The sequence below is a fragment of the Lissotriton vulgaris genome, chromosome 3_1 (genome assembly GCF_964263255.1).
Source record: "Lissotriton vulgaris chromosome 3_1, aLisVul1.2, whole genome shotgun sequence".
NCBI lineage: Eukaryota > Metazoa > Chordata > Amphibia > Caudata > Salamandridae > Lissotriton > Lissotriton vulgaris.
The window spans coordinates 2,001,025,878-2,001,040,635 of NC_141689.1; the positions used below are offsets into that span (position 1 = coordinate 2,001,025,878).

The 14,758-nt window shown below is 42.9% G+C and overlaps 1 protein-coding gene across 3 annotated transcripts in view; it reads left to right on the plus strand.

Moving 5' to 3' along the window:
• Positions 1–14,758, plus strand: part of TENM3 (teneurin transmembrane protein 3) — a 1,290,943-nt gene that overhangs the window by 948,611 nt on the left and 327,574 nt on the right. For all 3 annotated transcript variants that reach the window (XM_086962461.1, XM_086962463.1, XM_086962462.1), the window contains one exon: positions 2,662–2,871. In XM_086962461.1, coding sequence (XP_086818587.1) covers positions 2,662–2,871 — 210 coding nt within the window. The remainder of the gene's footprint in view (positions 1–2,661; positions 2,872–14,758) is intronic.

The window sequence follows — 14,758 nt, forward strand, 5'->3', positions numbered from 1 at the left end:
CTGGGGGAGGCAACCCAAACTGCGGAGGCTTTGATAATTGGTTTTCATTGAAAAGCTTCACATCAGTCATTGCTGCCAGGAGGCCCCATGTAAAGTGTGACGCCTGCAGGTAGGCCCGTATTTGAGTCAGCAGCATATTGAATGCTGGAATACTTGAGACGCGGTTTAAAATGTTCAGTGGGGGGCTGGCAGCTATGGAAACTCTTGGGGGGTGGGCAGGAAGGATGGGCATAGCGGGCAGGAGGAAAATAAAAATAAATCATTAACCTGACTGGACTCCTCGCTCCGGTCCCAGGCTTCTTTCCTGCAGCATGGCCCAACCAACTCCCTTAACCAATCCTGGCGCTGCTCTCATGCTGTGAGAGCAGCACCAGGATTGGATGGAGTAGGTTGGATGAAAGCTCCTTCAGGCCCTGTAGGCCTGAGCTTGGTCTCCACCCAGCTGTCTAATACAGCTACGTGGAGAGCTTCAAAATGCGCATGCCACTTTAGCCAGCGCAAGAAATCCAGCCAAAGTGACATGCGCACTTGCCAAGGCTCATGTCTGGCAGCAGAAGACACGCCCCACATGTCTCTGGGCGCAGGGAAGGCTGGATACAGCAGGGCGGTGAGTGCGCACATTGGAAAAATAAAATGACAATGAAATCTTTTCATTGACATCTTTTTCCTGCGAGGCTCCCAGCGGGCAGGGGGGCAATGTTCCCCTGCCCAAGTCAAGAAGCCGTCACTGATAAATGTTAAAAGGAAAAGTTCCAGAATGTGGCTTGCTATTATTGTATAAATAAAAAGGCCAGGACTGGCTGAAGCAGTCGGCAGGATGTCCAGACACCTGGTAGCTGTGCATGATTCGGCACCCCCGCCACGAAAACAACTCCCCAACCAGAGATTTCTTGAGAAATGGGTAACCATTGCGTACAAGCATGAAACAAACGTCTTTTATATAGAGCTTCCACCCCCCATAACGAGACGCTAAAGCGATTGCAGTGGTAAGATTTGACGGGGCAGGTAATATAATGTGTTTGTGAGGGATTCCACTAACCAGAAATCTATTGAAATAGTTGGTATTAAGGTATGGACTGAAAACGCAAGTGCTCCTAATCCGTTTCCCCGTCTGAATGCTGTTCTGTCACCCGCCCAGTGAAGTGTGAAGTCATGAATCGCGTGAAGAAGGCTCGCGCCTGGAGTTGAGCAGTGTGTTCCGTCCGTGTTATTTCTGGTTTCCTGCCTGGCTGCTCCCCCTAGAGGCAGGAATGCAGCCCAGAGATGGTTAATTAGCGCGCGCCGCGCGTGGATGGATGGCGCCTTCCGAGCTTCATAGCAGGGTTCTGCTGGGTAAAAACCAACTGCGGTAGTGCGCTCGACTGCAGAAAAGGCTCGGTTCCTCTTGAAGTTTTGGATCTCTGGACTGTTTGAAATGTTGTGTTTTCTGAGAGAGTCCCTCACGTATAATATAACTGACAGAGTCGGGCCTCATCTTGGTGAGGATGCAATGATATATCTGGTTCGTATTTCCTCGTGACACTTATAACTTACAGACTGACAAGCTTCCGGCATTGTGTTACACATTCAACCAGTTCTTTTTTTTTTTTTTGTTTGCAAGTTGGGTTTTTCTTGTAGGCCGAACCATCTAATAACAAAACTGCAAGTCTCAATTGCTCATGGCTTGATGTTAGGATTTTCCAGTCATGGGCCATTTTACAGCAAAGAAAAATGGCATAACTCCCTACCGAGTTCAAAGCCAAGTAAATGCACAGTGCATCAAAATCACGAAATGGTGCTACACGATGGTCGCAGTCTCACTTTTTGCTCTGATTAATTTGCATGCAATAAAAACTGCATTTTAGAAATGCTGACAATGTTGGTTTCTTTTTCATGGGATAGTTAATCAAAACAATTGTGAATTATAACTCCTCATCCAAAGACGGCGGATGGGGCAAGTGAGCCATAGCAGGTCGTTGGGGGTCTGCAGTCACCAACTGAAATCCGTGGGGCAACTGCTCTTAATACTGTTATGTTATGTTGATTTGTATAGCGCACTAATCTCCAGAGACGGCATCCAAGCGCTTGGGTTGGTGTGTAGGTGTGTGTTCCCGAGGTGCTCAAATGAAGAGCCAGGTCTTCAGTTCCTTGCCGAGCTCAGGAAGTGACGAAGAGGCACTGATGATGTGTTGACGGAGGCCATTCCGTGCATAGTCAAGTATACTGCATTAAATGTAATTGTGTATTAACCAAGTTGTGCAGCAAAACATATCCAGCCAAACTATGGGGAAAAAAATGTTCTCTAACTATTTTTAATATTAATAAGAAGTTTAATGTGTTTTATATAACATGGATTAAATGTATGGTGTCCAAAGCAAGTTGCATTATGCACAGGTATGAATTTAGAGGTTGCCTAGTAACATATTCATCCATGTTTAATTTTAACATCATAACACTTTCCATGTTTTCATGCACCACGTTCGATGTCTTTCTCTGAGATCTTTCTGTACTACCATGATGTGTATCCAGGCCTAGCCATCAGTGTTTTGAGAGAGCTTGTTTTTTTCACAATGCTTGTCCGTTCAGTTGCCAGTCTTTTCTTCAAAGTTAAGAGTCAGAGGGCGTAGCTGTCCTTCATGCCTGTCCTGACCCGCATTTTAAAACATTTTTTATTTTTTTTAGGTTCTCCCATGCCATCCTCTTCATCTAGCGCATCAGTTATTGAACATTTACATTCCCCTCCTCCATCACCCAGCCTGCATGACAACCAGAAGTGGTTAATAAGTGCTAATGCCGCCCAGCGAGGGCAGGAGTCTGACCCTGAGGATGAGTACATTGCCAGCTCTTACCTAGTGCACATCGGCACTCTTTCAGTGTGTGACCCATGCCATGGTAAGCTGATGAACCTGCCTTCATGGTTTTATTGCATTTGTTATTCTCCCCCATTCTCTTTTGTCTGTAATACATTTGTCAAAATGGACATATTCCATCAAAATGTTTAATTTTATTTGTTTAAAGTTCCTCTTCTGTTTCTTGGAGCTAGCAACAGGGTGGGAAAGCATGTAGCTTTAAGGGGTGTTTCACGATGCACTGATTTTCCATAGTTGGGGAAACTCATGACTTCAGAACCACCTTTCCACACATTACACATGTTGCTGCTAATGGAATGGAGAACATAAAGTCTTTGTAAGTTAATACAAACCATGTTCATCGATTGTGGCGCTGACATTTTAATTTCCCTGCAATTTGGAGTAAGGGGCTGATGTGGATGTTTGCAGTACAGTGCCCAAATGAGTCGTACATTTTGTAATAATGCAGAAATGTGGGGCGATTATCACCTTGACATCCGAAGACTAGTCCTATTATTTGAAGCTTTTAACGTCATTGACAGAGAGCAAGGGTAGGCTTCGGAGGAAGGGACTGCATCTTTTGAGTGTGAGCTGGGCAACCATGGTTGGACCTCAATATAACCTTCAGCTAATAGACGGAAGTCTCCGGAAGGGGCATTAGTTTAGTCCTACTTGGAGTTGATATTCACAAGAATCAATCACAAGAATTTGTATGGCGCGCTACTCACCCGTAAGGGTCTCAAGGCGCTGAGCGGAGGGGGGGGGGGGTTGCTATTGCTCGAACAGCCAGGTCTTGAGTAGTTTCCTGAAAGAGAGGTGATCCAGGGTTCAGCCGTAGGTGGGTGGGAAGGGAGTTCCATGTCTTGGCTGCCAGGTAGGAGAAGGATCTTCCTCCGGTGGAATTCTGAATTCGTGGGAGGGAGGCGAGGGCGAGGTTGGCGGATCGGAGCTGGCGGGTTGGTGTGTGGAAAGAGAGGCGGCTGTTGAGGTACTTCGGGCCCATGTCGTGGAGAGCCTTGTGTGCGTGGGTGAGGAGTCTGAACGTGATACTCTTGTCCTATTGGTTCTATCCTTTAAGAAATGATGTTCACGATATGTATATAGTGCATGCCTTCCTGAAGCTTGCTGCCTAATTTCGCCACAAACCGTAATTGGTAGGATATGTTGAGGTTACTGACATATAAAAGGTTCTATTTTGGCTAAATGGGCGAAAGCAGGCTAATGACAGCGCAAAGAAGGAGAATCATGGAGTTGTTTTGTTGTAAATATTGCAAACTCAACCTGAAAGTATTACATGAGCACCAGTTATATTACACAAGTCACTTTCTTTTTTTGTTGGTATGGGAAGATGAAGTAATTTGCCTAGACTCACAGGATGTTGACTCGAAACCGAGACTCAAGCCTGGTTCTCCAGTTCCATAGTCAGCAGCTGTTGCAATAATGCCACATCCTCTCTGATTCAAGGACATGGACTTGGAAGTGGAAACTCAGTACTTGCATCATTCAGTTTGAGGTTGCTGTCCTCTCCAGTTTTCAAGAAAGCATAAGATATGAGTGGTGTCCATGAAGTCTTCTTATCATGGCAGACAGACTGACAGATCATCTTTCAATAGCATGTGACTGAGCAGATCAATAAAAAACTTCTTGTAAAAGTTAAACAGTGAGAATGGTGGTGCGGTGAGCCCTGTGGTATTCTGCAAGTTACGGCATTGTTGCAGGGCGTGGAATGGCCATGTTTAAGGCATTGCTTTCAGCCATAGGAGTGACTTGGATAGCAATGGGCCTGTGACTCTATCAGCTAACGGTGTTTATATTCTTAACAGTCTTAAGCTATGAAGTTGTGCGAAATTGCTGCACTTAGAGGGAAATACGGGAATTTTGTTAATGTTTTTCTGCCCAAGGAGCTAATTTGGGACTGATCCTCTTATTCATGAGCAACAGCAAAACACAGCTGGTTTTTGAGGCATTGCGAGGGAGGGGCTGGGTAATGTATTTACCTTCATGTCAGCTGCATTAAGGAAAATACTTGCCCGCACTACGGACAGTGCACTTCAAAGCAACTTTGTATTTGTTTTAATCCCCTGCAGTGAAGTCTATGTGACATGCCTGCCAAGAAGGGTCTTTCTGGCAAGCAGGCGCCACACACAAGCTCCCATGCTGGGGAAGATTCTTTGAAGAGCACTCTCAGTGTCTGGCCATTTTAATTATCGTAATATAATTAACATTCATTTAATTGCAATGCCTGGCTTATGACAGTGTTCCCTGCCTTCCTCAATGCCCAGATGAGGAATTCGTGTACCGTACAGTATTTCTTGTGTAATTCTCCCTTTTTCGCATCCGGGACAGGCAGAAGCAAAAACAAAGATATTGCCTACAATTTTGCATCTATTTCCGATGGATGGGGACAAATGAGTTTCACCCATCCTTAGTTGCAAGACTCCAACAAATCAAAGTAGACATAAATAAAGAGATTCTTCATATCTGATAATCTGAAAATACACGCAGCGGGCACTGTAGCCTTTGTCCCTTGTCTTTAATGGAAACCTGACAGATAACAATTATGAGTGAGGTGAATGGCAATAAACTGTTTTTTGTTTTTTTGTGTAATACTATGTATGGTGCTGTTTTGATTTCTACTTGCTCCTGTATTGTAGATACTGTTTTCCTTTTAACTCAACTTCATGTTTTTACAAGCAATGCATTTTATCTGTATTATGTGACATCTTTTGTGGCTATAAAATTGCCGAAATAAAGATTTATGATGATGATGAATAAACTGTTGGAGCTAGGAGCTAACACAAGCAGAGTTACTATCACCCGCAACAAAGAAAGCTTCCAGGTCTACTGGTAGAAATAGCTGCAAAGCGGAAATTAGGTAAGGGCACTCGCCTTTGCGAAGCAATGTAAGATGGAAGGAGGGATAGTTGGCTGTCACTGTATTTTCTTGACACTTCCTAAAAATGTTGATGCTGCTGTTGAACTCTGGTGTTGCTAGAGTGGAAGAGTTAAAGAAGGCAGGAGTTAGAGAAGACTAAACAGCGTAGTATAATACTAAAGCCTTACCGAAGGCTTCTTGAGTGCGTTAGTAATTGAGAATTCTGTTAGCAATTAAAGGTCTATGGCCATAGACATACCATCCGTGTGGGAATGAGTCTGTGTTGGAAAAGCGTCATCATCGTAATCGTTGAAGCACCTCCAATGTGATTCACATTAGCAGCATTTTTAATTGGAGATTTTTACATTTTGGGATTGGGAAGACTAGATCACAGGAGAGTGAGTCACCCGCACGCTCGCACATAAAGCACCACAACCTTCTTTGTGTTTATACATAAGCAAACCTAGTCAAAGAGCAAACAAGCACAAAGTCAGGGTTTGTTTTTTGCAAGAGCACATCCAGAACTGACTTATTTGAAGGTCCTCCCATATGTGATACAAGAACACAAAGGAGGTGCAGCGAAATAAACTGTTAGCCTGAGATCACATAAATTGGTCAAGCAATGAAGCTGGGATTGAAGCCATATTTTGCAGCTTCACTGCATGCAAGTCAGCCACTGGATGGGTCTCTTCCTGACATCAAATGTTAATGTTTTGTCCTTAATTATTGGAGGTTGAAAGTAGAGGGTGGGTAACAGACAGACTCCACACTTTATTTTGGGCAATTTTACATGGAGTTAACGTTTCTGAAGGACATTAGAGTGATTTACAGCTGACCGAGACAAAATTAGACTTTCTGTTCTGAGCACACATATATTTGCTGAGATTCACAATATGTTGAGGTGATGCTGGAATTCAAAAACTGTTCTCAAAGATGCATGATCTGTAGCTGCTAGACGACATCACCTCATGTGAAAGCTCAACTCGTATGGGCTAGACGTTCCAAGATGACCTCAAGCTGAGACAGAGCCAACAATTGGGCTCAAGCCTTGGTCAAGCTTTAAGTGGCTCGCCAACATCTACTGTAAACTCAAATAGGACAATATTTGTAATCCGTATTTAGGACTGTAATTTGTCAGACTATGTTCTGGTACCACAACATTTAGTTATACAATTTAGATTGCATTGCTCTTTGAGCAGTTGGATGTCTGCGACAAACCATCTTGTGGCTCCAGCAGCACGGTACTGCCTGTGAGTCCCTGTGCACAAATCTGCTGTCGATTTTCCTTGCAGCTCTTTCCTGCTGGGAATTGAACAACTGACCCTCACAATGGTCGCGATGTTCCTAAGGTTGCCTTACTACTCATGAATCGCCTCACACCGTTCATTAGCTTGCAAATAAGCTTACACCAATTAAGTGGCATGACAGCCTAATCCATAAATATGCAGATTTCCGCTCTGCTGAACGCCTTCTATTACAGCGAGCTCGTTGCCTTCAAAATGTCTTTGGTGGCAGCAGAGCTGCAGAGCACCCGCGTGTCAAGCAGTTCTTGGAAGATGGAGAGTGTGCTCCGCCTCAGACTCCTCCTGGCTGCTGCGGACGATGGGCACGGTTTGGAAGAGATTGTGATAAATGAGTTCTCCAGGTACGCTGTGGTGCTCCGCGTTCCATCTTGGCATCTTCATCACCTCCAGCTGACGTTTGAAAGTCGCAACAGTTTTCTGACTGTTTTCAGCCGAGGTGCGTAGCCTAACAAGCCCTCATATTATTGGGTTAGAAGACAAAAGCACATTTTTGTGATTTAAAGAACACCGCCGTAAGTACCGTGGCGCACCTGCCAGGCTTGGTTTTTCAACCAGGATATTTATTGGGTTAATGGATACGATGTTGCTTGTTTATTCTGCGCAAGAATTTTGTTTTCAGTTTTCAAGGCATTCATAGGAATTCAAAGCTCCCGCTTATAGGACGCAAGCAGTCTGCTATTCATCGAAGCTGTAGAAATCCTTTATTCTCCTTGGCCCATTAGCAGAGCCAGTCACACAACCATGACTTGGTATCTCTGTTCAGGGTGAAATGTTACTCTGTGCAAGATGGCAAAAACTAACTGTACACTGGCTCTGGGAAATGGGTGTTGGACCCTGGAGGCTTGGTATCCATTATACACAGTGAGAGTGGCCATTCTAAACTCCTTGAGCGGCCCTCAGTGGTGTAAACCTTAAGTAGCACATGTCTAACAAATATTCTTTCTCATTAACAGAGGCTGTGGAAGCAGTAATTTGCGTTATATTACAGTAAAGATGCTGCCTGTGATCTCTTAAGAACATTAACACAAACCTCTTACACAGAAAGGCAGGAATAGCTGTCTTGGGGTAAGACTGCACTCATTTTGGCACAGAGCGAGGCAGGTGATCCCCTAGTATCGATTCACCCCCATGTGTCTGTTGAGATCAGGGGTGAACTAGGCAGCCGCCTTTGGTGGCACAAGCAGGTGGGTGTTTTACAAGTAACACATCTTTCCCCAGAGACGCGCTAAATGGTCTCCTTACCTACGGAGGCAAATATCCTTGCACCAGCCCTGGAGGGAGTGATGCAGGAGGTCAGAATTAGGCTCCTGTTTGGTGGTCATTTATGGGATGGAAGGATAGTAGGTTATAGGCCCTTGATTATGGGCACCTAAAGTCAGCCATTGATGTAGTCCCTTTTCCAATCAGACTTGCAGTGTGACTAGGTCCTGTCATCTTTCCTCAGCTTCCCTTGCTCCTCATTCCTGGACATGCACACCACACTTAAGTATCCCAAATGGAGGTTTGTAGCTTCTTAACCAGGAGGCAGCCTCATTTCTATGAGACTTTCTTGGTCGAAACATGTAAATCGCCTTGAAGGTTCTATTAAACGTTTTTAGGATTGAAGGTATCAAGAGTAAGTGAAAGCATTCGAAGCTGGCAACCGGGTAGTTGGCAAATGAGACTGCTCAATGCATTCAAAAAACACTTTTCCATTGCATGAATGGAGATTACTGTACACACATTTGCGCTGCTTCGTGGTCCCATCCGCCATGACGCATGGAGGTTGGCAGGGGGGGCGCATTTCACTTTGAATACACACATATAATAAAAGGAGCACTTAGGCTCAAATGCAAGTGCTGTTTCCAGTCTTTAGTAAGCACAAACCGCCCCAGCATTCGCTCTTTTTAGCGATGGGGTTTCCATGGCACCATGGGAACCACGGCTCTCTGTTACCTTGTGCGGGTGCCCAGCATCTTCCACTCAGTGCCCTCTTCTGCTTCCTATCTGCTGTTTTCTATTATAATTAAATCAACTCTCCTCGAGAGCCATCCTCCTTTATACTCCTTTACAAAGAGAGCGTGCGTGAAGAGTGCAGGCTGCTCATGCAAATTGGAGAACAGCAAATTAAAAGGCAGCCAGGTGGTGGGTTTCAGCCTTATTATTATTTTAATCTTTTTTTTTCCCGCGCAAAACCAGGGAGATTAGACAAAGGTTAATTGTTACCAGCAATTCCTGATCTTCTCAAAAACAAGTAATTGTTGCTATTTAGCGCATAGGCATGTATGCAAAGAGCGTTTGCTTTACAGCTTCCGGCAACATGCATAGCTGCCAAGCTAGTCTATGTATGCAAGATCAGTGTCTGCTCTTCATATGAAAGTAAACTCATGAATTCAGAACAACCATTTTAATGAACAACCATTTTGATGCACAATTGGACAGTGATCCATACATTTTCCATGTGTCTTAGGGTAATTGGTGTGGTTTACAAACTGCTGCTTGTTTCATATTACTTTTCTGTTGTTGAACCTTCAGTCTTCCAATGGTAACTCTTTGGTTTTCCAATATGTGTTGGCTCATGCCTTATATAGTGCTGTATTGCCATTGCTATGGCCTTGAAGTGCTGTCTGAGTTCAGGTACTTTAAGGACATAGTCTTTAGGATTCTGTGATAGAGTCTGACTTCTCATTGAGTTGGGTAATCATTGGTCTGGCGTTTTCATAAGTATAAGTGTTTGTATGTTTATTGCAGTGGTTGTTGTTGCTTGGAAGGTATAGCCAGAGGTTTTTCAGATTAGGTTGTGTGCCATATGAAAGTGTTGTCGTTTACATTGTTTGGCTTGATGTATGTGCTGAAGGTTTTGAGAGTACTGTCGCATATTATTGCAGACCACAGCATTCCTTAACCCCTTGCATGCTGATGACGGCCCCCATCCGTCATGCACTAAGGTGCTCGTGTGCTGATGACGGCTGGGGGCCGTCATGAATTCACCCCCTCGCTATTTTGCCTCACAGGCGCGGAATCGCGGCAGCATGCAAGGGGTTAAAATCACATGCAGTGCTATGCTCTGGGAGAAAGACCATCAATCAATCATGGATATGTGAAGCGCGCTACTCACCCTTGGGGGTCTCAAGACTCTGTGGCGTGGCCATACAAATGGAATGCATATTACATATTACCAAACACACAGACCACAAAAGTCAGGCGCACAAAAACATGAAAGATCCATGGGGAGCTCAAAACTCCCAGTCCCAAGCCGCATCTACAGAACTGCTACTACCCATATGCTCTGATTTTTTTAAAACCTATTTTATTTACCAATGTGCCATGATTTGATAAATGACAACCCAAATGTCCCTAAAGCATGATTCCGCTTGCAGACCATCAGTACTACAGTGCCCAGAAGGCTGTGTTTCACAGATGTTGGAGGAGGAGGCAGGGCACCTGATTAAAGCACTACAAAAAGTGCTCATGGCACCCTCTGTGCAGCATAGCGGCTTGTAGACCATCTGGATTACAGTTCCCAGATTCTTGTCTCCCAAGTGGTGGTCGAGGAGGTGGCAGGGTACCTGACTAAAGTGCTACAAACAGCTCGTTTGGCACCCGTGATGCGGGTCGCTGCACAAGCCAAGGCCGGACTCATCTGTGCCTGTCGGAGCTCAGAGGAGGCCAGGCCGGGCTATCTCCTTTTCATTTGTGCAACCGACAAGGGGTAAGCAGAAAACTGGAGATAATAAACCTCTGGCTGCGGCAAAAGTTTCTACCACTGATGTCTTCCTAGGAAGGGCACTGGGCGTAATTGCTAAAAAAATAGAATTGTCTGAATGGCTCCTTCTACTCACAAATGATCTGCCTGCTCCCATACAATCACTCCCATTAGTTCATGCGGTGTTGCAACTCCCCTACCACACCATCAGAATCTGCTATTGTTCCGTCCATTATAACTGCAATTACAGACTCATTAATTTCACTTTCTTAATCTGAACTTGCTCCATAAAAGAAGAGAAAAGCAGTAAAACCTGTGAGCACCGAGACAATGAAGCATGCCCGATAACCCTCACCTGGCCAAAAGCTATATGTCAATGATGAGGTGAACATTCATGATTTAATGTAGGTTCTTAGCCAGGATTTTAAACTTCTATTGTAGTTAACCCTGTGCCCATTCGTAGTCCATTTAGAGGCGATAGAGGGCAAGCTAGAACAAATGGTGTAAGGACGGGTGCACCAAAGAATGCCTGCATTATGGAGTGGACCTCAGGCTGAATCCCTTGAGGGGGAACTGCCTGATTGTAAATTTTAGATCCCTCACCTTGCTAAAGATGTAATTTTGGATTTGTCAGCACGTCACATTAGGGCTTTCCGCTTATTTTTTATTTTTTTTACCAGGCATTTAAGCTCCACAGTGAGTCTTTATAGTGCAAATTTTTATTCTTGGACTCTGCCTAAGAGGTATGCTGAGCCCAGGCTCAGCAATCGATTTGCTCCCTTTCAGACTTGGATTATAATCACTGACCAGATGAAAATATCATCACCTCTTCTGCCCTTTCAGTCTTGTTTTGTGTGCTGAAAGGTGGGGTGCAGAGTCAAGTAGAACAAACATAAAGAGGGGCTAGCTGGAACATTTCAGGAGTCTCCTCCAAACTGATGGATGCGTCTTGGTGGGGCTTTAGACTCGCCTTCAAATTTTTCTGATATACAAAACATTACCAAGAAAGACTTGTATTGTGATGGATAGATGTACTTTTCCAATCCGTAATCGCTTCTCCAAAAATCCGGGTTGTATGTTCAGAACCATCTTACCTTGTCTTATGATCCAGGTGAGTGCTCCTTTATACAAGCTTTTAACCTAAAGTAGCTTGGAAATGTAAGTTTACAGTTGATTCTTTTTTATAACGGTAAATTTTTGAACAAAGATATCTGAATTTTTCTGTTTTATTGGACTTCCTAGATAACTTGCCTACTTTTTCTGTTAAACTAGGTGGTTTTACAACCCATTAGTGAGAAGCATATAAAACGGCTAGCTCGGTGTAGATCTTTGCTTCTAATAGCAAATCCATTGATTTGTGCTGATCAAGAAGAGACCATATGTGCCCAGGGCACTAGAGGGGTTATATTATACAAACATCTGAGGGGGCATGATGTTTGTAAGGCTTTAGATTTTGTGAACCCTAGTACCATAGTAGCTCCAACACAGCTTGCTTAGGATGCAATATAGGATCCCTGTTGTCTAGATTGGCCGCAGCCAATCAAGAACTTTTTTTTAACATGTTTTTATTGTGTTAAACAGGGAAGGCGACAAAACATACAGTTGCAGCATATTTAACTTATACAGTGCATTTACAGTCAAGTCCGCAATCAAGAACTTTTTGATTGCTGTTTATCTGGGACTGCAATGCCAGTGAGGGCCATGGAGTCTTTAGTGTTGTTGGGGGATTAAACAAAGTATTTGTTATCCAAACCTGTAAGAAATACCCACCACAACTCTGATAGCTGGTTGAATACTGCATGTACCACTGCACATAAGAGTACAACAGACATTAAAAAGCAAGCATATAGACAGGGAATTGATATTCTAGTGTTTGGTTGTTTTATCAACAATATCTTAAAAAAGGAAAAGAAAAACGGCAGTCTGTGGCTTGGGAAGGTTTGGTGCTTTCCTGTAAACGAAGGGACACTAGAGGTTTTTGGAAAGTGGTCACTTCTACCAAATATGTAAAAAAAAAAAAAGGATCTAGTTTGGTTGGATTGATTCCTGCAGATAGATTTTGCTAAAATTTACAGCTCACAGATAGATGGCGTTGATGTGCCTGAGGGTGATATAATCAAACTATCCTTTAGCTATAGTTTTTGATTTAGTCCATCTAGAAAGGCCCAGGCCCGAATGAGGTCCCAATGGATCTGTATAAGGACTCTAATGGCCCTACATTGTAATTGTTCAGTTCTTATTGCATCTAGGCATAACGGCGATTGCACTGCCCATTTTGGCTTATACTGGGGCATTCGCCAAGAAAGTGTTTTGGTGGCAATTTTGTTTCAACTTTATATAAATGACCAAGAAGCATAGCTAAGTGATCAATACCATGACATCCTGGTGTTTAAGAACAAATCGGTTACCTGTGCTGTTGCATGCAGATGACGCGACCTTAGTGGTTACAGCTAGCAGCTTAAACACCTTAATCAAATCCGCCGTGAGTTTTATGAATGTCCTGGGTTGTGAAGTTTATTTAACTAAGACATTCTACGTAGCTTGTGGATATGGATAGGCAAATATTAGAACTTGGGCCTTCTCAATAAAGGGGCAATGTATTTAAGGAATTTATCAGTTTCCTTAACTAGGTGTGAGATTTGTTAGCATGGGCACCTGGGAAAAATGTTCATCAATTAGAAAACAACGTTTTGCACGGTCAGTTGGTTTTATGTTTAGTCTGACAGCAATCATAGATGATAAACCCATAGTCTTTCTGATGGAAATCTACATTAGAAAATATATTCCTGTCCTGACCTACGAGGCTAGAATCTGGGAGTACAAGTACACAAGCAGTATCCAGGTGAAAGAAAATCATGTGTTCCATTGTTATTCATGAGGAACTAAGATTAGGCCATTGTGAAGGCCAAATTAGCCTAGTTCCTCTGCTATTCTGGTGCTCCATCTGGGGAAACCAACATGCTAACTTGAACAAAAATATAATACGTGATTGTTTAGCGAGTGGCCACAGTCAGGAGATACAATGGCTATCCACCTGGTTTGGCTACTGCTGTTTACAAATCGGTTGCAAATAAAGAGTAAGGACAACTTATGGCTAAACAGGTTTCTTCTGAAGAAAGGACAAGGGTGAGACTGGTGAACAATCTAAAAAAAAGTCTGTTAGAGCTTATGTGGAAATCAAAATATATGTAGGCTTGGAAATGCACCTGAACTTGTTAATTGATCCCTGAGAGCACCTCATTGCACACCCTATTTAGATTTGGTGTTTGTTGGATGTGCTTTGAGTTTCCTAATGCAACTACTTAAATGTAAGTCGATTTGTTTATGCCCCCGCAATTATTGCTCACCCTAGAGTCTAATGTACTTAACCTTCTTTTGCAAATTTTATCTTGTTTATTTTAAACAGTTTTTAATTCAAATCTTAAAGTCTACTGGCATAAGAAAATGCACCTCTTCTTTCATATTCTTTGCACAAACTCCTGTCCTTGGAAGTCTGTTGAAATGAATGTTCTTTTCTGAAATCAGCTGTTCGCCTTCGCAAGTCTCTGCTGTTTTAACCAATTTTTTTCATGTATTGATCCTTTTACTATTGGTATCCACCATCTTATTGTTATAAATGGAATGGATTTTCAATGTATATAGACTTTTTTATTTTGTTTTTATGACTGTTTATTAATATTCTAATAGAGATTAGTTGGCATATTCATACAATACCAGCACTTAAAAGCCCACAGCGCTAACATCTATTTAAAAAAATATTTTAATTTCGTTATACTTTCACATTATTTATGGTCCAGGTTGATGCAAATTGACCTAAGGGTTTTTGTAATGCAAGGTTTCTATTGAAACAGAATCTATTTTCAAATGAATTGCTTGCATATTGAACATAGAACTGATTTCTCGTATTAGCATAACAAATTAAATGACCATTTAAAGCAATTGAAAACAAATGGTTTTCTGCCTGCTTCCATTCTTTGCATCTCAATTGTGAATGGGGTTTTCTATGTGGGAAATTCTTCTTAAGGGTAATCATACATACCAGCATACATTAATCATCCTAGGAGAG